We start from the raw sequence: 25,275 nt of genomic DNA, 5'->3' as shown, positions 1-25,275 counted from the left end.
TTCTTAAAGCATTGAGTGCAGGTCTTCAGGCTTTCTTTAACTCAAGCCCCTAGTCCCTGATATCCATGTTGAGTCAATTATCTCCATTCTGTTTACCCTGCCTGTGTCTATCATGATCTTATATCCTCCAATTAAATTTACATACAAACTTCCAACATTGAAGTATGAACAGACAGAGAGTGGTGAATCTGTGGAATTCATTGCCATGATACCAAGTCAGTGAGTATATTTAAAGCAGATATTGATAGGCTCCTGTTTAGTAGGGGTGTTAAGGGTTATACTGAGAAGGCAGGGCTGAGAGGGATAATAAATCAGCCATGATGTAATGGCAGAGCAGACTCGATGGGCCAAATGGCCTAATTCTGCTCCTATGTCTTATAGTGTGGGAGCCTGAAGACACACATTTAACATTTTGAAGAAGCTGCTATTTGACTATTGCTCAAAGAGCAATCCCAGTCCCCCTTAGTTTTCCCCATAACTATAGTTCTGAAGATTTGGCAAATTTCTAATCAATATTTCTGACTTTTCTTGTACAGCTGAATCTGGGACCTAGGACGATGATGATTGGGAAAAGTGAATGTGAGGTCCTTAGCATCCAGAGAACAATTCACTCACAGGCAAACAGTCCCATGAGCTGGCAGAGCAGCTTCTTGCCAGATGGGTAAGTCCTAACTTAAACATTTTTTCTTTCACTCTTTCACTCCATACGAGACTTCCCGGTGGCCACCCATTTCAATTCAACCTCCTATTCCTATTCTGACATTCTGTCAATAGCCTCCTCTACAGCAATAATGAGGCCACACTTAGGATACAGGAGCAATCCCTCATATTCTGTATGGGTAGCCTCCTATCTAAACCCATGAACTTCGATTTCTCTAACTTCTGTTAATTCTTCCCCCCTTCCTCCTCTCTTTTTTACACTTAACCCTTCCCTTCTGCTCACCTGCCCATCACCTCCCTCTGGTCCCCTCCTCCTTCTCTTTCTCCCATGCTCCACTCTCCTCTCCTATCAGATTCCCCACCCCCCTTTACCTGTTCCACTTATTACCTCCCAGCTTCTTACTTCAAACCCCCTCATTTGGTCTCACTTATCACCTGCCAGCTTGTAGTCCACCCCTCCATCCCACCTTCTTATTTTGACTTCAGCCCCCTTCCTTTCCAGTCCTGATGAAGGGTCTCAGCCTGAAACGTCAACTGTTTATATCCCTCCATAGATGCTGCCTGACTGCTTAGTTCCTCCAGCATTTTGCAAGTGTTACTCTGGAATTCCAGCATCTGGAGAATCACTTGTGTTTAGAATTTATTTTTTATTTTCCTGCTTGTGGTCCATCATAAGTACTGTTTGATTAACGAGACAGTTAATATGAAGCATAACTTCATCAAAGTACAAAGTAGCTCAAAGTAAATTTATTATCAAAGTACCCCCAGTATATGTCACAGTATGTTACCTTAGGATTCATATTATTGTGGGCATTCATAAGAAATTATAGAAATAGAATAGAATTAATGAAAAACTATACATAAAAAAGACAAACAACCTATGTGCTAAAGAAGACCAACTATGCAAATAAATAAATAGATAGATACTCAGAACATGAGTCCTTGAAAGTGAGTTTCTGGATTGTGGTATCAGTTCTGTGTTGAGGTGAGTGAAGTTATCCACACCAGCTCACGATCCTGATAATTGATGGGTAATAACTGTTCCTGAACCTCGTGGTAAGGAACCTGAGGCTCCTCTACTTCCTGCCTGCTGGTACTGGTGAGAAGAGAGTAAGGCCTGGATGAAAGGGATCTTTGATGATGGATGCTGTTTGCTTGTAGCAGCGTTCCTTGTTGATATGCTAAATGCTGGGAAAGGGCTTTTCCTTTGATGGACTGGGGTGTATCCACTACCTTTTGTTGATTTTTCTGTCTTGGGTATTGGTGCTTCTATACCATGTTGTGATGCAACCAGACAGGATACTCTCCACCATACATCTTTACGTACTTACTTACCTGGGCCCTTAACTCTCAAGTGGAGCATAGATGACCTCCCGTCTCCATCGTCCCCTGAAGTCAATGGTATGTTTGGAGTTCATCAATGCTTCTGTAATCCATTGCATCCACTGTACAGGGGATTGGCTTATACAGCTTCACCAAAGCCCTGATGGCCGGCCTCACCCGTTACTACCTCTCATGACGGGGACATAAAGTTGGAGATGTTTGTCAAGGTTTCAGATGACATGATGATTGTGCACAAATTCTTAAGAAAGTAAAGGTAGTCATGGCACTCATGTTTGTGTGCATCCTCCAAATTCTCCTCTAGCTTGCCTGCTGTTGATGCCCCAGGTTCAGTGGGCTGTGGAGTTAGAAACTGCATGATTACAACAAAAATGAGGATGTTTGGCCCACTGAACCCATGCTGGCTCCTTAGAAAGTCAATTGCACTTCTCTTCAACTATTGGAGATATTTTACCGTCAAAGATTTAACTAACTCTCTTCCGAAAACCATAATAATAGCTGTTCCTGTCATATCATGGAGAGGAGTAGGTGTGGCAAATAGAGATAACAGGGTGAATTTTTTTTAAAGTGCAGATGCTGGAGATCTAGAATAAAATCAGAAAATGCAATACTCAGCAGGTCAGGGTTTATCTGGGGTTTCTGCTGATGGGTAATAGAGTTATAGAGCACGGAAACAAGACCTTTAGTAATCCATCCCTGCCAACCAAGTTGTCTACCCGAGCTTGTCTCATTTACCAACATTTGGCCTGTATTCATCAAAATCTTTCATATCTATGTACCTGTCTAAATGTCTTTTGAACTTTGTAATCGTGCCCGCCTCTATACTTCCTCTTTGACCCAAAATGTTAGCTCTGTTTCTCTACCAAAAATGTAGCCTGCCCTACTAAGAATTTCTGGTGATTTTATTTATTTTAAAGTTTATTTTAGAGATACAGCATGATAACAGGCCCCTCCAGCCCAATGAGCCAGTGCACCCAGTTACCCTGTGTATCCAATTAACTTATTAGGCTGCACATCTTTGGTATGTGGGGGGGAAGCTGGCCACTCAGAGGAAACCCGCACAGTTCCAGTGAGAACATATAAACTCCTGACAGGTAGAGGAGGAATTGAACCCAGGTCACTGCCGCTGTAGTGGCATTACGCTAACTTTCCTGGTATCTTGCCGCTATAAATGATGATAGGGCATCAAGCAGTAAGTAGTGTAGCGCAGTGCTGTAGTGGTTAGTGCATCACTTTACAGTGTTAATTTCCTACTGCTGTCTGAGGATGTTGTATATTCTCCCTGTGACTACGTGGGTTTTCTCCAGGTGCTCTGCTTTCCTCCCACATTCCAAAGACGTACAGGGCAGTAAATTAATTATGGGTGTAAATGAGCTTGTTGGGCTGGAAGGGCCTGTAACTGTGCTGTATCTCTAAATAAAAATAAGTGACTCCCATCCATAGTCCCGGATACCTTCCATCAGGGGATGATGGAATCATGGAGCCATTCAGCATGGAAACTGCAGGTTGACACCACTCTTCAGGGAGTTTTCATAACAACAATGGATCAAAAATAGTCTCCCTTGCTCAATATAGACCCACCTGGACATCCACATTTCAATGCGGTTGTCTTGGCTCTAAATATTTCCATTACTCCATAAGACCATCAAAGTTCAATGTAAGTTTATTATCAAAGTACCTGTATGTCACCATATTCTATCCTGAGATTTGGTTTCTTGTGGGTGTTTACAGTAAATACAAATAAATACAATAGAATCAATGAAAATCTGTACACAAGAAAGACAAACAACCAATGTGCCAAGAACCACAAACTGTGTAAGTACAAAAGAGAAAAAGGGAGATCAGACCTGGGAAATGAATGTACAAGGGTATACATGCTATCGTAGGGACAGAAATTTGGGCAGAGGGGGTGGGGTGGCCCTATTGGTGAGGAATGAGATTCAGTCCTTTGCAAGGGGGGACATAGGGTCAGGAGAAGTAGAGTCTGTGTGGATAGAACTGAGGAACAGTAAGGGCAAAAGGACCCAAATGGGTGTTGTCTACAGGCCACCAAACAGTAGCATGGATATTGGGTGCAAGTTGAATAGGGAGTTAACATTGGCATGTGGCAAAGGTAATGTCGCAGTAGTTATGGGGGATTTAAACATGCAGTTGAACTGGGAGAATCAGGTTGGTGCTGGACCACAGGATAGGGAGTTTGTAGAGTGCCTACGGGATGCATTCTTGGAACAGCTTGTACGAGAACCGACCAGGGACAAGACTATTCTGGATTTAGTGTTACGTAATGAACAGGATTTGATAAGTGATCTCGCAGTAAAGGAGCCATTAGGAGGTAGTGATCATAATATGATAAGTTTTTATCTGCAATTTGAGAAGGATAAAGGCAGCTCGGAGGTGTCAGTGTTGCAGTTGAACAGAGGAAACTATGGAGCCATGAGGGAGGAGCTGGCCAAAGTTGACTGGACGGATAGCCTAGCAGAAAAGACAGTGGAACAGCAATGGCAGGTATTCTTGTGAATAATGCACAAGGTGCAAAATCAGTTCATCCCCCAGAGAAGGGGAAAGGGGGGAAAGGGGCCACAGTGGTTGACCAAGGAAGTCAGAGATTACATAGCATTAAAAAAAAGGAAGTATGACAGAGCTAAGGTGAGTGGGAGGACAGATGATTGGGAAGTTTTTAAGGAACAACAGAACTTAACTAAAAAGACAATACGGAGAGAAAAAATGAGGTACGAATGCAAGCTAGCTAGGAATATAAAGGAAGATAGCAAAAGCTTTTTTAGGTATGTGAAGAGAAAGAAGATAGTTAAGAACAATGTTGGGCCCTTGAAGAATGAATTGGGTGAAATTGTTATGGGAAACAGAGAAATGGCAGAAGAATTTAATGAGTACTTTAGATCTGTTTTCACTAAGGAAGACACAAGCAATCTCCCAGATGTTTGGATGGGCCAAGGACATAGGGTAACAGAGGAAATGAAACAGATTGACATTAGGAAGGAAACGGTGATGAGAAGACTGATGGGACTGAAGGCTGACAAATCCCCAGGTCCGGATGGTCTGCATCCTAGGGTACTAAAGGAGGTGGCTCTAGAAATTGCGGATGCATTGGTAATCATTTTCCAATGTTCCTTAGATTCAGGATCAGTTCCTGAGGATTGGAGAATGGCTAATGTTATCCCACTTTTTAAGAAAGGAGGGAGGGAGAAAACAGAGAACTATCGACCTGTCAGCCTGACATTGGTGGTGGGGAAGATGCTAGAGCCCATTATTAAGGATGAAATAGTGGCATATCTAGATGGCAGTAGTAGGATTGGGCCGAGCCAGCATGGATTTACCAAGGGTAAATCATGCTTGACTAACCTATTGGAGTTTTTTGAGGATGTAACCAGGAAGTTAGACGGGGGAGATCCAGTGAATGTAGTGTACCTCGATTTTCAGAAGGTATTTGATAAGGTCCCACATAGGAGATTGGTGGGTAAAATCAAAGCTCAGGGAATCGGGGGGGAGACATTGAGATGGATAGAAAACTGGTTGGCAGATAGAAAGCAAAGGGTAGCGGTGAATGGGTGTTTCTCGGAATGGCAGGTGGTGACTAGTGGGGTGCCACAGGGCTCGGTATTGGGACCACAACTGTTTACAATCTACGTCAACGATTTGGATGAAGGCATTGAAAATAACATCAGCAAATTTGCTGATGATACTAAGCTGGGTGGCAGTGTGACATGTGATGAAGATGTTAGGAGGATTCAGGGTGACTTGGATAGGCTGGGTGAGTGGGCAGATACTTGGCAGATGACGTTTAATGTGAGTAAGTGTGAGGTTATCCACTTTGGGAGTAAGAACAGGAAGGCAGATTATTATCTGAATGGTGTAGAGAGGTAAGGGAGAAATACAAAGAGATCTAGGAGTCCTTGTTCATCAGTCACTGAAGGTGAATGAGCAAGTGCAGCAGGCAGTGAAGAAGGCTAATGGAATGTTGGCCTTTATTACAAAGGGAATTGAGTACAAGAGCAAGGGAATCCTCTTGCATTTGTACAGAGCCCTAGTGAGACCACACCTGGAGTATTGTGTACAGTTTTGGTCTCCAGGGTTAAGGAAGGACATCCTGGCTGTAGAGGAAGTGCAGTGTAGATTCACGAGGTTAATTCCTGGGATGTCTGGACTGTCTTACGCAGAGAGGTTAGAGAGACTGGGCTTGTATACGCTGGAATTAAGGAGATTGAGAGGGGATCTGGTTGAAACATATAAGATTATTAAGGGATTGGACAAGAAAATATGGCAGGAGGCAGGAAATATGTTCCAGATGCTGGGAGAGTCCAGTACCAGAGGGCATGGTTTGAGAATAAGGGGTAGGTCATTTAGGACAGAGTTAAGGAAAAACTTCTTCTCCCAGAGAGTTGTGGGGGTCTGGAAAGCACTGCCTCGGAAGGTAGTGGAGGCCAATTCTCTGGATTCTTTCAAGAAGGAGCTAGATAGGTAACTTATGGATAGGGAATCAAGGGATATGGGGACAAGGCAGGAACCGGGTATTGATAGTAGTTGATCAGCCATGATCTCAAAATGGCGGTGCAGGCTCGAAGGGCCGAATGGTCTACTTCTGCACATATTGTCTATAAAAATCAAAATAATAATAAATAAGTAATAAATATTGAGAACATGAGTTGTAGAGTCCTTGAAAGTGAATCGATAGTTTGTAGAATCAGTTTAGTGATTACTTAAGATGGGGTGAGTGAAGTTATCCACTCTGGTTCAGGAGCCTGATGGTTGAGGGATAATAACAGAAAATGAATCTGATGTTAAGGTACCCGAGGCTCTTTTATACCTCCTTCCTGATGGCAACAGTGAGAAGAAAGCATGGCCTGGATAACGGGGGTCCTCGATAATGGATGCTGTTTTCCTGCGACAGCACTTCTTGTAGATGGATGATGGGAGCAAAATTTAGCCCAAAACGTCTGCTCTTCCATTCAATCATGGTTGATTTATTTTTGCTCTCAACCCCATTGTCCTGCCTTCTGTCTGTAACCTTACTAATCAGGAACCTATCAATCTCTGCTTTAAATATACGTGATGACTTGGCCTCCACAGCTGACTGTGGCAATGAATTCCACAGATTCACTACCCTTTGGCTGAAGAAATTCCTTCTCATCTCCTCTAAAAGGAAGGCCTTGTATTCTGAGGCTGTGCCCTCAGTTTCTAGGACACGATAGCACAGAAGCAAGCCCTTTAGTCCATCTAGTCTGTGATGAACTGTTATTCTACCTAGTCCCATTGACCTGGACCTGGACCCAATGCTCCCATCCATCATTCACTTAAACAAAGTGCTTTAAAATTTTGCAATTGAACCCATTACATCCATTACTTCCACTGGCAGCTTGCTCCACACTTGTAATCCTCTCCATGTCCGCTGTACCAAGGCCTTTCCTGCCAACCTGGCCTGCTCCAGCTCCCTCTCTTCACTGCTTAAAACTTACTGAGCATCTGGTGACCCACCCTAATAATACATTGGCCAGTATTCAAATTGCTTATGTTATAGCTGCAATATAGATGCCGGTCAGTGTTTCTGTTTGTTGACATTGCTTTATTAGATTTTCTGCTGATATCTCTATGCAATTTATTCCTCTTTCAGACATTTGACCAGCAGGGTGCAGGTGGGCTCTCCTATTACAATGAGGCTGAAGCAACTACCTCACATCATAGAAACAGGTATTGTGAGTTATGATCAAGCAAAGTCATTTGAGAAATTTTCTTCTGTTGTTATGGCATGAATAGCCCTATACACTGGAGCTGGAATTGGAATTAGTTTATTTTGCCACATATATTGAGATACAGTGAAAATCTTTTCTTGCATATTGTTAATTGTCGAAAAAGATAAAACAATAACAATGCAGAATGAAGTGTTACAGCTACAGAGGAAGTTCAGAGCAGGTAAACAATAGGGCGCAAGATTATATCAAGGCAGTTTGTGAGGTTAAGAGTCCATCTGGTTGTAGTCATTGAATCTGATCTGTTGCACAGAAACAGGCCCTTTGGTCCATCAGTCTGGGCCAAGCTGTTATTCTGACTAATCTCATCCACCTGCACCTAGACCATTGCCCTCTGTACCTGTCCCATCCATGTACTTATCCATACTTATCTTAAATGTTGAAATTGAACCTATATCCACTACTTCCTCTGGTAGCTCACTCCACAGTCACATCCATGGGTACTTCAGTAAGAACATCTATTGTTACTCAAACCTAGTGATATCAGCAGATCCCAGACTTCAGACTTGGCTGCAAATGCAGGATCCCCTTTAAGAAAATAGAAGTGTGGAAGGACCACTGTTCCAAAGGTACGATTGAAATGCAGAGGCCTTAGACCAACCACCCCCCCCCCCACACTCCCGACCACCCTGCTGGTGAATGTACAATCTCAGGAAAATAAAACTGAAGACCTCAGAGCAAGATTGCAGTACCAGAGGGACATCAGGGGCAGCTGTGTGCTTTGTTTCATGGAAACATAGCTATCCCACACCATTTTGGACTCAGTGCTGCAGCCCAATGGCTTCACCATTCCCTCCAAAGACAAGACAGCTCAATTTTCAAAGGTAGAGGAGGTGGAGTATACTTTATGATTAATTCATCATGGTGCGCAGATGTGGTAATTCTGTCTCAGTTCTGCTCGCCTGACCTAGAACATATAGCGGTCAAATTTGGTCTGTTTTATCTATTGAGGGAGTTTTCTGCCATTATTCTGGTAGTGGTGTACATTCCACCTTAGGCCAATGTCAGGTAAGCACTGGAGGAGCTGAGTACCGTAATCAGCAGTCACATAACAGCGACCCTATCATATGCCTTCCCTATCATAGTGGAGGATTTCAACCAGGCCTGCTCAAAGAAGTCTCTAAACAATTACCACTAAACATACCCATCTATGGAACCAGAGGAGCCAACACTATTATACCACCATCAAGAATGTTTACTGTACCAACCCACGCCCACACTTTGGAAGTCCATTCACCTGGCTGCACTCTCAGCATATAGGCAGAGACTGAAGACCAGAGCACCAGGGGTGAGGACCAAGAAGGTCAAGGAAGGCAGAGGAGCGGTTACAGAGCCACTTTCAGTTGGTGCACTGGACAATATTCAGGGATTCATCTTGAAATTTGACTGAAAATGCCACAGTTGTCACCAACTTCATCAAGACCTGTGTGGATGAGTGTGTGCTTTTGAGAACATACCCGACATACCCAAAGCAAAAGCCGCGGATGAACCAGGAGATTCATAGTCTGTTGAAGGCTAGAAAACAACAAATTCAAGTCCATTGATCCAGAACTACACAAGAAGTCTAGGTAAGACCTAAGAAGGGCTATTTTAAGAGCAAAATCACAATTTTGATTGAGGTTAGAGATGGAATTGGATGCATGACAGCTCTGGCAGGCTTTGCAGGTCACTACTTCCTACAAAGTGAAACCTAACATCATGGATGGCTGTGATGCTTCACTCCCAGATCAGTTCAATGCCTTTTATGCATGCTTTGAAAGGGAGAATAGAACTATGCCTGTGCAAATTCCTGCAGCATCTGGTGACCCTCTGATCTCTGTCTCAGAGGCTGACATCAGAACATCTTTCGGGGCGGTGAACTCTCGCAAGGTGTCAGGCCCTGTTGGCGTTCTTGTAGGACACTGAAAACCTGTGACAACCAACTGCTGGGAGTGCCAAGGACATCTTCAGTCTCTCACTGCTGGTCAGAGGTTCTCAGCTGCTTCAAATGAGTGACAATCATACCAGAATTTCTGATCAACAAGCTCCAGAACCTGTGCCTCTGTACCTCCCTCTGCAACTGAATCCTTGACTTCTTCATTGGGAAACCAGACTGTGTGGATCAGAAATAACATCTCCTCTTCACTGATAATTGACACTGGTGTAACTCAAATTGCATACTTAGCCCACTGCTCTACTCTCTTTACCTCCATGATTGTGTGGCTAAGCACAGCTCAAAAGCCATCTATAAGTTTGCTGATGATAGAACTATTGTTGACAGTGTTTAAGATGGTGATGAGGAGGTGTACAGGAGAGAGATAGATCTGCTAGTTGAGTGGTGTCAGAACAACAAACTTGCACTCAATGTCAGTAAGACCAAGGAATTGATTGTGGACTTCAGGAAGGGGAAGCTGAGGGAGCACACACCAATCATCATTGAGGGATCAACAGTGGAAGGGGGAGCAGTTTCAAGTTTCTGAGCGTCATCATCTCTGAAGATTTATCCTAGGTGCAACATATTGATTCAATTACAAAGAAGGCAGACAGTGCTACAATTCATTTGGAGTTTCAGGAGACTTGGTATGTCAACAAAGACACTTGCAAATTTCCGATAGATGATTGCATCACTGTCTTGTATGGAGGGGCCATTACATAGGATTGGAAAAAGCTGCAGAAAGTTATAAACTCAACGAAAACAATCAAGGGCACCAGCCTCACCAGCATCGAGGACATCTTCAAAAGGCGATGCCTCAAAAAGGCCGCATCCATCATTAAAGATCCCCGTCACCCAGGACAGGCCCTCTTCTCATTGCTGCCATCAAGGAGGAGGTACAGGAACCGGAAGATGTTTCAGGAACAGTGTCTTTCCCTCCGTCATCAGATTTCTAAATGGACAATGAAACCACTATTTTTTCCCTTCTCTTTTTGTGTGAGTTATTTAATTTATTTATATAATATACTTCTTATTGTATTTTTTTTTATTATTGTGTATTGCTGTATACTGCTGCTGCAAAACAACAGATTTTGTGATATTTGCCAGTGATATTAAACCTGCTTCTGATTCTGATACACTCACACCACCTTCTGAGTGAAGAGGTTTCTCCTCAGGTTCCCCTTGAATATTTCACCTTTCACCCTTAACTTATGACCTCTAGTTCTAGTCTCTTCCAGCCACAGTGGAAAGAACCTGCTTGCATTGTGCACAGCTCTGGTTGCCCTTTACAGAAAGGACGTGGAGAGGGTACAGTGGGTGCAGCCTGGATTAGAGGGTGTGAACAATTATGAGAGGTTGAACAAATGGGTTGTCTGCTCTGGAGAATCAAAGGTTGAGGGGCGACCTGGCAGAGAGGCAGAGATAGGGTAGGAGGGTAGGCAGAATCTTTTTCGTGGGATAGAAATGTCAAGTATTAAAGGGGGAAGTTTAAAGGAGATATGTGGGGTGTTACGAAACCCCGTAACTGGGTCACTTACCAGCAAAGATAGAGAGGTCCGTTGAAGTCTGATGGTACTATTTTTAAAAATATTTATTGACAAAGGAGCACAAAAATAAGATTAATGCAAACATACAGATAATATACGTCGTCAATACTAAATCTAAAGCGCAGGTATAATAATAACCAATAAGGAATAGCTCTATCGTTGTCTAGGGGATAATGTATTGTCCGATGGAAATATAACAGTCACTGTTAGTTCGTTCAAGCTGCAGCGTTTTGGGTTTGAGAGCGAGGCTTTTTAAACTTGTCTAGGTCTTTTATGAGGCCAATCCATTGAGTCAGGGGAGTGGGTTTCCCCGTTGTTAGATAAAAGCAGTTTTCTGTGGTTCCAGCCACCAGTTCCAGCAATGGAACTGAACGCACGTGGCCTCCTTCAGATGACTTCCTGCTATTACGTGGTCGCTTAACGTTTCTTCTGGTGCGTCTGAGGGGCTGTTCCTACAGACCCTCTTTTATCCTGACTCACAGGGTCGTAGATGTCGATCAGGTTGGGGGTAATGCAATCTCTCCCTCAACCAGCCCACTTTGCCTGAGGGCGTTCATGTAGCATAGTCTCCAATCCACACTTCGCCTTCTAGAGACAATGGCCATGTCCCGTAGCTTTACATCGCCTGGGAAACGAGACATTCTGCACGTCTCTCTCACTCATTTCCTGGGCCCCTTGACCCAACCCAACAGTGATCTTGCGATTCTCACAAAGGAGGGGGCTACCCCACACCCTTTGGCCCCTCAGAGCTGTGGTACATTCATAACAGGGGCAAGTTCTTTTACACAGAGTGGCAGGTGCCTGGAATGTGCTGCCTGAAGTGGTGGTGGAAGCAGATATGATAATGGTGTTTAAGTGACTGTAAGGTGGACACATTGATATGTAGGGAATGGAGGGATATTGATCATATGTGGGCAGGAGAGATTTAGTTTAATACAGCATTATGTTTGACACAGATGTTGAGGACTGAAGGGCTTGTACCTGTGTTGTACTGTTCTGTGTTCTATCTGAAACTCCCTCCCTAAACATTTGTTGGAGCTGGAGGCAATCTGACTAGAGATGAAGGGTTCCATTTTTGTAGACATCAATGAATTTACACTGTGGTGGCTTTATTAAGTACACTTGCTTGTTAATGCAAATATCTAATCAGCCAATCATGTGGCAGCAACTCAAACATGCAGACATGGTCAAGAGGTTCAGTTGTCGCTCTGACCAAACATCAGAATGGTGAAGAAATGTAATCTAAGTAACTTTAACTGTGGACTGATTGTTGATACCAGAAATGGTGGTTTGAGTATCTCAGAAATTGTTGATCTAGGATTTTCATACACAACAGTCATAGGAGTTTATAGAGAGTGGTGTGAGAAACAAAAAACATGCAGTGGGTGGCATTTCTGTTGGCAAAAACACGTTGTTAATGAGAGAGGTCATAGGAGAATGGCCAGACTGGTTCAAGCTGACAAAAAGATAGTAAATTAAATAGCCATGCAGTACAACAGTGGTGTGCAGAAGAACATCTCTGAATGCACAACATATTGAACCTTATCAGGAAGTACCTAATAAAGTGTCACTGAATGTACTTTGTCCATAAGTCAGAAAGTAGATAAACATAACTCGATATGGTACCTCAATAGTGTTGTAATGTGTGCAATCAAACATACACAAGACTGATGAGAACAAATATTTACCGTAAGTGTAGAGGGACAAGGAAACTTGTTTTGTATATACTGTACATACGTTGGAGCTTTGAATTTAATATTGTTCGTGTATTGAGGTGTCTATAAGTCAGGCCTTTGTAACTCTTTGGGTAGCATGAATTTCAATGGAGTGATGGTAGTTTTTTGTTAGGTAAGCCATGCGGCATGATGGTGTACTGGTTAGCACGATGCTACTACAGCTGGAGATGTTCTAGATTTCAGAGTTCAATTCTGGTGCCATCTGTAATGAGTTTGTATGTCCTCCCTGTGAAATGCATTGGTTTTCTCTGGGTGCTTTGGTTGTAGGTTGTATTATGATTAGGCTAGACTTAAATAGGTGAGTTGTTGGGCAGTGTTACTTGCTGGGCTGGAAGGGCCAGTTCCGTGCTGTATCTTTAAATAAATAAATACATCATCAAGCCAGAGCCTAGTGCACAATGAAGTCAGCATTTACCAGCCCCAAACCTGGAGATTCAATATTTTCTGGGGTCCTCAGATTCCCCAGCTGGGGTAGAGATTAAAGATTAGCTTTATTTGTCATGTGTATATCAAAATATTGAATGTACAGTGAAATGCATCATTTGTGTCAATGACCAGTACAGTCTGAGGATGTATTGGCAGCAGCCTGCAAGTGTCACCATGCTTCCAGCACTAACATAACATGCCAACAACTTACTAACCCTAACCCGTACGTCTTTGGAATGTGGAGAAAACCAATGTGGTCATAGAGAAAACATACAAATTCTTTACAGGCAGCAGCATGAATGAAATCTCAAATCACAATCTGTAGTACTGTTAATATTACACTAACTACGCTATTGTGCCATTACCAAGTACATACTTGGGGCTCTTTGTGTGGGGGGTAGGGGGTAGTTGCTGTTGGTCAGGTTGTTCTAGAATCTCAGGAAACCCTAGGTCCGATCTAGAAAGATCACAACCGCATCCAGTGAGCCATGTCTTTCATCAACACAGAATCTAAATCAGAAGGTTTATCAGATTCAAAATCAGGTTTATTATCGCTGACATATGGTATGTTGTGAAATGTGTTGTTTTGCAGTAGCAGTACAGTGCAGTACTTACAAAAATTACTATAAGTCACAATAGGATATATATATATATATATATATATATATATATAAATAGATAGTGCAAAAAAAAAGCAGAAAGTGAGATAGTATTCATTTTCTGTTCAGAAATCTGATGGCAGAGGGGAATAAGCTGTTCCTAAAAATATTGAGTGCAGGCTAAGGGCTCCTGTACCTCCTCCCTGATGGCAGCAATGAGAAGAGGGCACATCCTGGATACTGAGGGTACTTAATAATGGATAACATCTTCTTGAGGTGAAGCCGTTTAAACATATCCTTGGCGGTGGAGTGGCTAGTGTCTCTGACGGAGCTAGCTGAATCTACAACCCTCTGCAGCTTTTCTTGATCCTGTGCATTGGATCCTCCATACCAGACAGATTATAATTACATTTGCTAAATTAGTATATTGTTATCAGATGTAAGGAGGTGCAGTGAAAAACTGTTTTGCATGCCATCTACACGGATCTTTCATCACATCAGTGTATTGAGTTAGTACAAAGTAAAACAATAACAGAATGCAGAATAAAGTGTAACAGATACAGAGAAAGTGCAGTGCAGGCAGAGAATAAGGTGCAAGATCATAATGGTGTAGGTTGTGAGGTTGAGCCCACTATCTCTCGCCATCAGGCGGAAGATACAAAAGTGGGTGGTGGGAATGCTGATGCTTTATGCTAGAATAAGTGGGGGGAGGGGGAAGGTTGATGCGTGGGAGAGGGGTAGGGGCTTGGGATTCTTACGTTTTTTTCTGTCATTCATTCTTTGGGAATTTTTTCTTCTGTTTTGAGGATGTCTGCAGAGAAGAAGAATTTCAGGTTGTATATTGTATACATTCTCTGATATTAAACAGGGAATTATAGCCTGACATCAGTGGTGGGAAAGATACTGGAGTCAATTATAAAAGAGGAAATTACGACACATTTGGATAGCAGTAGAAGGATCAGTCCGAGTCAGCATGGATTTATGAAGGGAAAATCATGCTTGACTAATCTTCTGGAGTTTTTTGAGGATGTAATTATGAAAATGGACAAGGGAGAGCCAGTGGATGTAGTGTACCTGGACTTCCAGAAAGCTTTTGATAAAGTCCCACATAGGAGATTAGTGGGCAAAATTAGGGCACATGGTATTGGGGGCAGAGTACTGACATGGATTGAAAATTGGCTGGCTGACAGGAAACAAAGAGTAGTGATTAACGGGTCCCTTTTGGAATGGCAGGCTGTGACCAGTGGGGTACTGCAAGGTTCGGTGCTGGGACCACAGCTGTTTACAATATACATTAATGATTTAGATGAAGGGATTAAAAGTAACATTTGCTGATGACACAAAGCTGGGTGACAGTGTGAAATGTCAGGAGGATGTTATGAGAATGCAGGGTGACTTGGACAGGTTGGGTGAGTGGGCAAATGTATAGCAGATGCAGTTTAATGTGGATAAATGTGAGGTTATCCACTTTGGTGGCAAAGAACAGGATGGCAGATTACTATCTAAATAAAGAAAAGTTAGGAAAAGGGGAAGTACAACGAGATCTAGGTGTTCTTGTACATCAGTCAATGAAAGTAAGCATGCAGGTACAGCAGGCAGTGAAGAAACCTAATGGCATGCTGGCTTTTATAACAAGAGGAATTGAGTATAGGAGTAAAGAGGCCCTTCTGCAGCTGTACAGGGCCCTGGTGAGACCACACCTGGAGTATTGTGTGTAGTTTTGGTCTCCAAATTTGAGGAAGGACATTCTTGCTATTGAGGGAGTGCAGCGTAGGTTCACAAGGTTAATTCCCAGAATGGCGGGACTGTCATATGTTGAAAGATTGGAGCGACTGGGCTTGTATACACTGGAATTTAGAAGGATGAGAGGGGATCTGATTGAAACATATAAGATTATTAAGGGATTGGACACACTGGAGGCAGGAAGCATGTTCCCGCTGATGGGTGAGTCCAGATCTAGAGGCCACACTTTAAGAATAAGGGGTAGGCCATTTAGATACGGAAAAACTTTTTCACCCAGAGAGTGGTGGATATGTGGAATGCTCTGCCCCAGAAGGCAGTGGAGGCCAAGTCTCTAGATGCATTCAAGAGAGAGTTAGATTGAGCTCTTATAGATAGCGGGGTCAAGGGATATGGGGAGAGGGCAGGAACGGGGTACTGACTGTGTATGATCAGCCATGATCACAGTGAATGGCGGTGCTGGCTAGAAGGGCCAAATGGCCTACTCCTGCACCTACTGTCTATTGTCTATTGTCTATTAAATGGAACCATTGAACTATTGAGCCTGAAAGCTCTAAGCATCAGTTCAAGGAGAACTATCCAACTATAATCAAATCTCTTGTATGGTAAAATAGATTCTTGACCTCATAATCTATCTCAATATGCGAGGAGTCTAGGATCAGAATGGAAGGACATCCCTTTGGAATAGAGATGAGGAGGAATTCCTTTAGCCAGAGGTTGGTGAATCTGTGGAATTCATTGCCACAGACAGCTTGGAGGCTAAGTCATTTAAAGAGAAGTTTGATAGGTTCTTATTTAGTAAAGGTTACAGGGAGAAGGCAGGAGCATGGCTTTGAGAAGGGTAATAAATCAGACGTGATGAAATGACAGAGAAGACTTGATGGGCTGAATGGCCTAATTCTGCTCCTATGTCGTATAGGCTACTGGTTATGATTTAGCACTTTATTGTATGCCTGCTCAACACTTCCGCTGTAGCTGTTGCACTTTATTCGGCATTTTGTTATTGTTTTACTTTATTCTACCTCAATGCACTGTGTAATTAATTGATCTGTATGATCAGTACGTAAGACAATCTTTGCACTGTATCTTGGTGCATGTGACAAAAATAAGCCAATTCCAATTGGGAATCATTTAATAGTCTTAAACAGTGGGATAGAAGCTACCTTTGAATTTGAGTTTGTGGGTTCATGCTTTCAATCTTTTGTACTTGCCCAATGAGAAAGAGGAGAATCTTGACTGTTGAATCTACACTGTTATGATCTTGCACCTTATCTTCTGCCTGTACTGCACATTCTCTACAATTACAACACTTCATTCTGCACTTGAGCCGAGCCTGTGGTTGGTTATTTTAAGCTCTTGTATCTTTTGTCTGGAGGGGTGGGCACAGGAGAGAATATGTGGTGTGTGTGGATGGCTGAGGCAGAGACTGTTGATGGGAGGCTAGTTTTCATGATGCCAACTCATTTTGTCATTACACGAGTCATTTACATTATTACCTATTAAAACATACTGTGTTTCTCAACTTTACAGATGTGGAAGATCCCAAACCAGTTTTTGAGAAGAAACCACTGAACTGGGAGGAAGATATGCAACTCTATTTTAAATTTCTTGACAGAACGGTACCAACTAATGTTTTAAAACCAGCCTTGTTTTCAATCTGGATTTAAGATTCCGAACATTCAATTTTTTCCCTTTCTTCCTCCCCCCCCAAAAAAAATGAACTAAAGCTTCAGCTATGCTTTGTTGCATGGCGTGGAGACGCAGTGTGCTGCATTCCTGCTGAGTGCATTCAGTTGACACAAGCTGATCACAAGAACAGACTACTGTGTGGCAGCATGTTGACCAGAATCAGTGACATATGTTGTGAAATTTATTGTTTTGTGGCAGCAATACGGTGCAATACATAAAAGTACTACAAAATAACAATAAGAAATAACAGGTAGTGCAAAAAGAGAGCAAAATAGTGAGGTAATGTTCATGTATTCATGGACCATTCGGGAATCTGAAGGCAGAAGCTGTTCCTAAAATGTTGGGTGTGTGTCTTTAGGCTGCCGTATCTCGCCCCTGATGGTAGTAATGAGAAGAGGGCATTTACACTTGGGTGCTGTCATTTTGAGGCATTATATTTTGAAGCGTTCCTTTGGTCTACACTGATGAGGATCTCCATGATGGTGACCTTAGGATTAGTGCAGAGGGAGAAGGAGTCATTGGTGTTGGGTGGGGAGTCCTTGCCAAAGAAGTAGCACAGTACTAATGATCTACTTCTTTTGCAAGGACTCTCCACCCTGCACCAATGACCCTTTCTCCCATCTTCAACCCTCCTTCTCTTCCTGAACACCCCACCTTGGTCGTTTGCTGCTCTGGACCTTTTAATTGCCAACTGCTGACAGGACATCAACCATCTCAACTTTAACATTTCTTCCTCCAATTCCAACCTTACCCTTTCCGAATGCTCTGCTCTCTGCTTCCTCCGCACTAATCCTACCCTCACCATCAAACCCACAGATAAGGAGTGTGCTGTACTAGTCTGGCGAACTAACCTCTACCTTGCTGAGGCCCAGCAACAACTCTCAGACACCTCCTCTTATTTACCTCCTGATTAGGATCCTACTAAGGAGCACCAGGTAATTGTCTTCCACACCATTACTGACCTTATTTGCCCTGGTGATCTCCCATCCACTGCTACCCACCTCATAGTTCCCGCACTCTGCACCTCCCATTTATACCTCCTACCCAAGACCCATTGTTTCAGCTTCTTCCTGCCCCAGTGAACTCATACCTTGACTCTGTTTTATCCCACCCGGTTCAGTTCCTTCCCACCTACATCCGTGACACCTCACACACTCTGGACCTTTTCAATGATTTCAAGTTCCCTGGTCCCCATCATCATTTTTGCTATGGATGTCTAGTCCTTATACACCTCCATCCTCCACCAGAAAGGCAGCAAAGCTCTCCATTTATTTCTGGACACCAGACCCAACCAGTTCCCTTCCACCACCACTCTCCTCTGTCTGGTAGAACTTGTCCTCACTCTTAATAGTTTCTCGTTTGGCTCCTCCCACTTCCTTCAAACAAAAGGTGTGGCCATGGGCAGTCGCATGGGTCCCAGCTGTGCCTGCATTTTTGTTGGCTATGTGGAGCAGTCCATGTTCCAAGCCTACACTGGTGTCCGTCCCCCCACTTTTCCTACCCTACATCGATGACTGCATTGGTGCTGCTTCCTGCACCTGTGCTGAGCTCGTCAACTTCATCAACTTTGCCTCCAACTTCCACCCCGTCCTGAAATTTACTTGGTCCGTTTCTGACACCTCCCTCCCCTTTCTCGATCTCACTGTCTCTATCTCCGGAGGCGGCTTATCCACTGATGTCTATTATAAACCCACAAACTCTAACAGCTACCTGGACTATACCTCTTCCCACCCTGTTACTTATAAAAACATTCTCTCAATTCTTCCATCTCCCCCGCATCTGCTCTCAGGATAAGGTTTTTCATTTTAGAATATAGGAGATCTTCTCCTTTTTCAAAGAAAGGGGCTTCCCTTCCTCCACCATCAACATTACCCTCAACCACATCTCTTCCATTTCACTCATGTTTGCTCTTACCCCCATCCTCCTGCCACCCTATCAGAGATAGGGTTCCTCTTGTCCTTACCTACCACCCCACCAGCCTCTGTGTCCATCACGTAATTATCTGTGACTTACGCGCCATCTCCAATGGGATCCCACCACCAAGCACATTTTTTCCTCTTTTCCACTTTCTGCAGAGATCGCTCCCTACGCGACTCCCTTGTCCATTCATCCCTCCCCACTGATCTCCCTCCTGGCACTTATCCTTGCAAGCAGAACAAGTGCTACACCTGCCCTTATACCTCCTGCCTCACTACCATTCAGGGCCCCTGGCAGTCTTCCCAAGTGAAGCAACACTTCACCTGTGAGTCTGTGTCCAGTTTTCCCTGTGTGACCTCCTGTGTATGAGACCTGGCATAGATTGAGAGACCATTTCACTGAGCACCTACTCTCCATCTACCAGAAGAAGCGGGATCTTCCAGTGGCTGTGCATTTTAATTCCACCTCCCATTCTCATTCCAATGTGTATCCATGGCCTCCTCTACTGTCGCAATGAGGCCACACTCAGGTTAGAGGAACAGCACCTTATTTTCTGTCTGGGTAGTCTCCAATCTGATGCATGAACATCGATTTCTCAAACTTCTGGTAATGCCCCATACCCTGCCCCTCCTTCACCAGTCCCCATCCCTTTTTCTCTCTTTCACTTTATCTCCTTGCCTGCCCATTGCCTCCCATTGAGTTAATAAGATAATTGGTCACATGGATGTAATTGAGTGGCATGGGGTCATTGGGTCATTGGGCTGGAAAGACATGTTACTGTGCTGTATCTCCAAATAAATAAATAAAGGTGGGAGAATGGAGTTTAGAGGAATAACAAATTAGCCATGATCGAATGGCGGTTCAGACTTGTAATCCAAATGACCTAATTCTGCTCCTATGGTCCACTAACCAGAACTTGAAGGGAATTTCAACAATTATGTGTTTGTTGGAAGGAATCACTCCTTCCCACATTCAACAAAGGCATCTGCTGGTCCCATTAATGCAGCAGGAAGCATGGGTGAAAATATTAAACACAAAGTGCATTGCAGATGCTGTGGTCAAATCAAGATGTACAAAAAAGCTGGATGAACTCAGCAGGTCGGGCAGCATCTGTTGAAAGAAGCAGTCAACATTTTGGGTCGAAACGTCCTGACGAAGGGTTTCGACCCGAAACATTGACTGCATCTTTCAGCGGATGCTGCCCGACCTGCTGAGTTCATCCAGCTTTTTTGTACGGGTGAAAATATGGAGTGAATTCAGTTGAATCTGATGTTGGTCTTTATGTAGACTGGTGCACAGTTCTGGCTCACAACATTGCATTGGCTGCTCATGTCTGTATGAGAATAATTCATCTAACACACTCTTATGAGAATAAAAGATCACAAGGACTAGTTCACAGACATGTTTCCTGAAAGGGTAGATATCTGAGAAGGTTAGATGATCTAATGGGGTAGAGAGAGAGAAACTCTTTCTCATGGTGAGGAAATCTCAAAACAATGTGAGATGTTATATCAACGTGATAGGCAGTCCATCCGAGGAACACCTCAGCAGAAGCACCAGAAATATGAAAAAGCGCTGAAGATTCATGGGTGTGGAAAACTTAAATTAATGGATTTTTGATGGATTAGAATATTTGATTTTAAGGAACCAAGACAATAGGTGGAGTCAAGGGAATCTTTTACATTTTGCCATCGCCAATAGTTGGTGGAGTTGTGGGTAGTGAAGAAAATCGTTGTAGGTTACAATGGGAAATTGACAGGATGCAGAGTTTGGCTGAGAGGTGGTAGATGGAGTTCACTCCAGCAAGTGATGGGTGCATGAAACACACTCTCTGGGATGGTGGTAAGGGTAGATACAACAGGGACATTTAGGAGACTCTTGGATAGGCACATGGATGAGAAACAAATGGAGGGCTACGTAGTGTTAGATTGACCTTAGAGTAGGTTAAAGGGTCAGCACGACATCTTGAGTCAAGCCTGTGTTGTGCTACAATATTCTAGGTTCTCAACATGGAATAGACCCCTTTAGCCCATCAAATCCATGTCAACCACCAGGCATCCATTTAAACATCCCATTTTAATCTAGTCCCTTGAGAGAGGAAGCCAGGGCATCTGGGGGAATCCCAAACAGACTTGAAGAACTCCACGCAGACAGCACCAGATTTCAGGATTGAACTCTGGTCTCTGGATCCCCAACGAAGCAGCTTTACCCATTGCGCTGCTGTCTGCATGGAGAGCACATGTTCTCTCTGTGATTGGGTTAGATCCCCCAGGTGCTCTGGTGTTCTCCCACACCCCAAAGACGTGCAGGGTCAGTGGGCTAATTGGCTGCTGTAAATTGCCCCTAGTATTTAAGGGTAGAATTTTAGGGTGGAAGGGGAGTTGGTGGGAGAATGAAAGAGGATTAGTGTAAATGGATGGCTGACAGAGTGGATGATGGCAGCAGTTTGATGCAGAAGTTTTCATGGTTAATGTTTGAGGAGTGCTGGGTGGCTCTGAGCCTGTACTTGCTGGAGTTTCAAAAAATGAGAGCAGATCGAATATTGAAAGGCCTAGATAGACATGGAGGGAATGTTTCCTATAGTGGGGGAATCTAGGACCAGAGGCACAACCTCAGAATAGGATGTCCCTTTAGAACAGAGATGAGGAAGAATTTCTTTAAATAGAGGGTAATGAATCTGTGAAATTCAATGCCACAGTCAGCTGTGGAGGCTAAGTGATTGAGAATACTTAAAGCAGAGGTTGATATGTTCTCAATTAGTAAAGGCATCAAAGATTATGGGGAGAAGGCAGGAAGATGGGGTTGAAAAGGATAATAAATCAGCTATGATTTATGGCAAAGTAGACTCGATTAGCAATAGAATTGGGCTATTCAGCCTATGTCTTATGGTCTAAGTTTTGAAATCGATCACTGATCATTATTAATGGAACATTCGTTTTTTCAGGAGGCCCTGAAAGCGGACTACAGCAGCTACATTAGGCACCACCCAGAACTGAAGAGCATATTGGCTGATTTCCTGCAGTTCCTCCTCCTCAGAAAACCACAAGATGTCATCACCTTTGCTGCAGAATATTTCTCCTCCTTCTCCACCTTCAGCACAGAGCAGTCACCCTTTCTGACCTCCAAAAAATTGAGTCCCTTCAAAGAACCTTAAGTTTTCATTAAAATGCTTAAGTGTATAACAAGTTTTTTCTGTAAAACATATTTATAACCACTCTGGGATGTTTCACTTTGTCAGTGACACCAAGCCCTAGAAGATACCAATGGTAGAAGGAGGTTTATTTAAGAGTCACATTAGAAGGATTGCAAGATAGAGAGAAATAATTTTCTGTAGTTCAAAGCCACATCAGCTGAAGGCAATGGCCAACAGATGAGAGAGAAAGAGGAAAGCAAAAGGAGAGAAAGAGAGAGAGAGAAAGAGAGAGAGAACAGTAGGGAATAGGGAGAGGATGGGTTGGGAAGACAAACAGGAAAGAGGGAGAGAGACCAATAGGGGAGGAGATAAGTAGGACAGAGAGACCAGTAGGAGAGAGGGAGAACAAGAGAGAGAAAGAAACAATAGGAGAAGAAGAAAGAGAGAGACCAATAAAAGGGGTGGGACATAGGAGGGGGAGGGAGAGAGAGAGACCAATAAGAGAGAGAGGAGGCAGACCAATTTGAGAGAGAAGCATATCACTTATATCATCTGGATATATCACCAAGGCATCATCTGGACCTTGGACAGATTTTGGTTATGAAGCTGAAAAGTTAATGGTGAGATTGCAAGGCTATAGGGATTTAAAACATTTAACTCAAGTCCACCAATTGGGATTGCAAAGCGATGGGGTTGTTTAAAACATCTAGCGCAAATCCACCAATTCCTTGATTTCATGGCTGGTACAGGCCAGCTGGAATGGTCACTATAGCTTCAGACAGATTAGAACTTAATCAATACTCGCACTGTTTGCTTAAATTGGAGTTTCATTTCTTTCTAACTCTACCAAATCCTTCAGTTGATCTTGAACCTTGGCCACCATGGAAGCTACAGGGTTGGCAGGGAGCATCAAGTTAGTTCACAGTTCAAAATTGAAAACTAAATTCAACCACTCTGTAGAGAGGGTTTTTCCTATTATAACAAGTCTTTAGTTCACAATTCATTGAGATCAGTGAGTCTTTGACCTCAGTAGACCCTTAATGTACTAACCTCCTCTGAAAATGCCACTTCTGAAGCATACTTGATAACAGAGCCTCCACTGCTTCCTTGGATAATGTCAAAGATTCACCACACTCTGGATTTCTCGAAGGGAGAGAGATAGAGATTAGCTTGATTTGTTTCATGTACTGTCTATTGAAACATATAGTGAAATGCATCCTTTAAGTCAAAGACCAACATAGTCCAGGGATGTGCTGGGGGCTGCCCACAAGTGTTGCCGTGCTTCAGGTGCCAAGTTGTAAGTGTGCCCACAACTTAGTAATTTTAAAACACAAGAGATTCTGTAGATGTTGGAAATCCAAAGTAACACACATAAAATGCTAGAAGAACTCAGCAGGCTGGTCAGCATCCATTGAAGGCAATGAAGGGTCAGTGTTACGGGCTGATACCCTTCATCAGGACACTCACACTCATACATCTTTGGAATCTGGGAGGAAACTGGAGCACCCAGAGAAAACCCACACAGTCACGAGAAGATACATGCTCCTTACAGACAGCATAATGAACTGAAGTCCGGTCACTGGCACTGTGAAATGTTACACTATTAATTTTGCTATTGTGCTGCACCCCATCCCCTCCCCAGAATCCCAAATGACCAATTCCTCTGTACTGGGGCTGATCACTAATTCTAGATAACCTAGCTGGGGAAGCATTGAGTCTGCAAGTCCAGGAACTAATGTAAGAATCGCTTCTGAAACGATCCAACTTTTCGCTATGAGCAGTTTATCTAAGGGCTCCTTATCTAAGAAAGGATGTGCTGTCATTGGAAAGGTCCAAAAGAGGTTCACAGGAATGAAAGGGTTAACACGAGGAGCATTTGATGGCTCTGGGCCTGTACTGGCTGGAGTTTAGAGGAATGAAAGCAGATCTCTTTGAAACCTATTGAATACTAAAAGGTCTTGACAGAGTGGACCTGGAGAGGTTGTTTCTTATAGTGGGGGAACCTAATACAGAGGGCGCAGCCTAAGAATACAAGACGTCCCTTTAAAGCAGAGGTGACGAAGAATGTTTTAGCCAAAGGTGGTGAATTTTTGGAATTCATTGCCACTGAGGGCTGTGGAGGCCAAGTCATTGGGCATTTTGGACGTCATAGGTTACAGGAAGAAGGTAGGAGAATGGGGTTGACAGGGGAAGTAAAAAATAGTATCAACAGAATCGTATCCTCAGTTCCAATCAACAAGCTCAGAAACCTGGACCTCTGAGCCTCCCTCTACCTTTGGATCCTTGACTTCTTCACTGAGACACGGTTTATGTGGATCGGATACAACATCTCCTCCTCACTGACAATCAACGCCTCAAGGATGTGTGCATAGTGTCAATAAGATGAAAGAAATGATTGTGGATTTCAGGAATTGGAAGTCGAGGGCATACACACCAGTCCTCATCAAGTTATCAGAAGTGAGCAGTTTCAAGTTCCAAGGGTGAGCAGTTTCAAGTTCCTAGGTGTAAACATCTCTGAAGATCATCCTGGGCTCAACATATTGATGCAATTACAAGTAAGGCACGACAGCGGCTATATTCCATTGAGGAGACTTGGTGTGTCACCAAAAACACTCTCAAATCTTTATGAGTGTAGCATGGAGAGCCTTCTAGCTGATTGCATCACTGAGTGATATGGAGGGGCCACTGTATGGGAACAAAAAAAGCTGCAGAAAGTTGAAAACCCAGCCAGCTCCATCATGGGCACTAGCCTACCGAGCATCAATGACACCTACAAAAGGCGATGCCTTAAAAGGGGGGCATTATTAAGGATC

At 43.4% G+C, this 25,275-nt stretch overlaps 1 protein-coding gene across 1 annotated transcript in view; it reads left to right on the top strand.

The window, feature by feature from the left end:
* catip (ciliogenesis associated TTC17 interacting protein) overlaps positions 1-22,541 on the top strand; it is a 61,795-nt gene extending 39,254 nt beyond the window's left edge. The window contains exons 7-10 of the mRNA XM_059967581.1: positions 537-661; positions 7,628-7,704; positions 17,254-17,342; positions 22,274-22,541. Of these exons, the coding sequence (XP_059823564.1) occupies positions 537-661; positions 7,628-7,704; positions 17,254-17,342; positions 22,274-22,483 (501 nt within the window). The 3' untranslated portion in view covers positions 22,484-22,541. The remainder of the gene's footprint in view (positions 1-536; positions 662-7,627; positions 7,705-17,253; positions 17,343-22,273) is intronic.
* Positions 22,542-25,275: the final 2,734 nt, after the last annotated feature.

Source organism: Hypanus sabinus, chromosome 4, assembly GCF_030144855.1.
Source record: "Hypanus sabinus isolate sHypSab1 chromosome 4, sHypSab1.hap1, whole genome shotgun sequence".
NCBI classification, from domain to species: domain Eukaryota; kingdom Metazoa; phylum Chordata; class Chondrichthyes; order Myliobatiformes; family Dasyatidae; genus Hypanus; species Hypanus sabinus.
The sequence above is the reverse complement of the archived record's forward strand: the minus strand, read 5'-3'. Positions and strand labels throughout refer to the sequence as shown.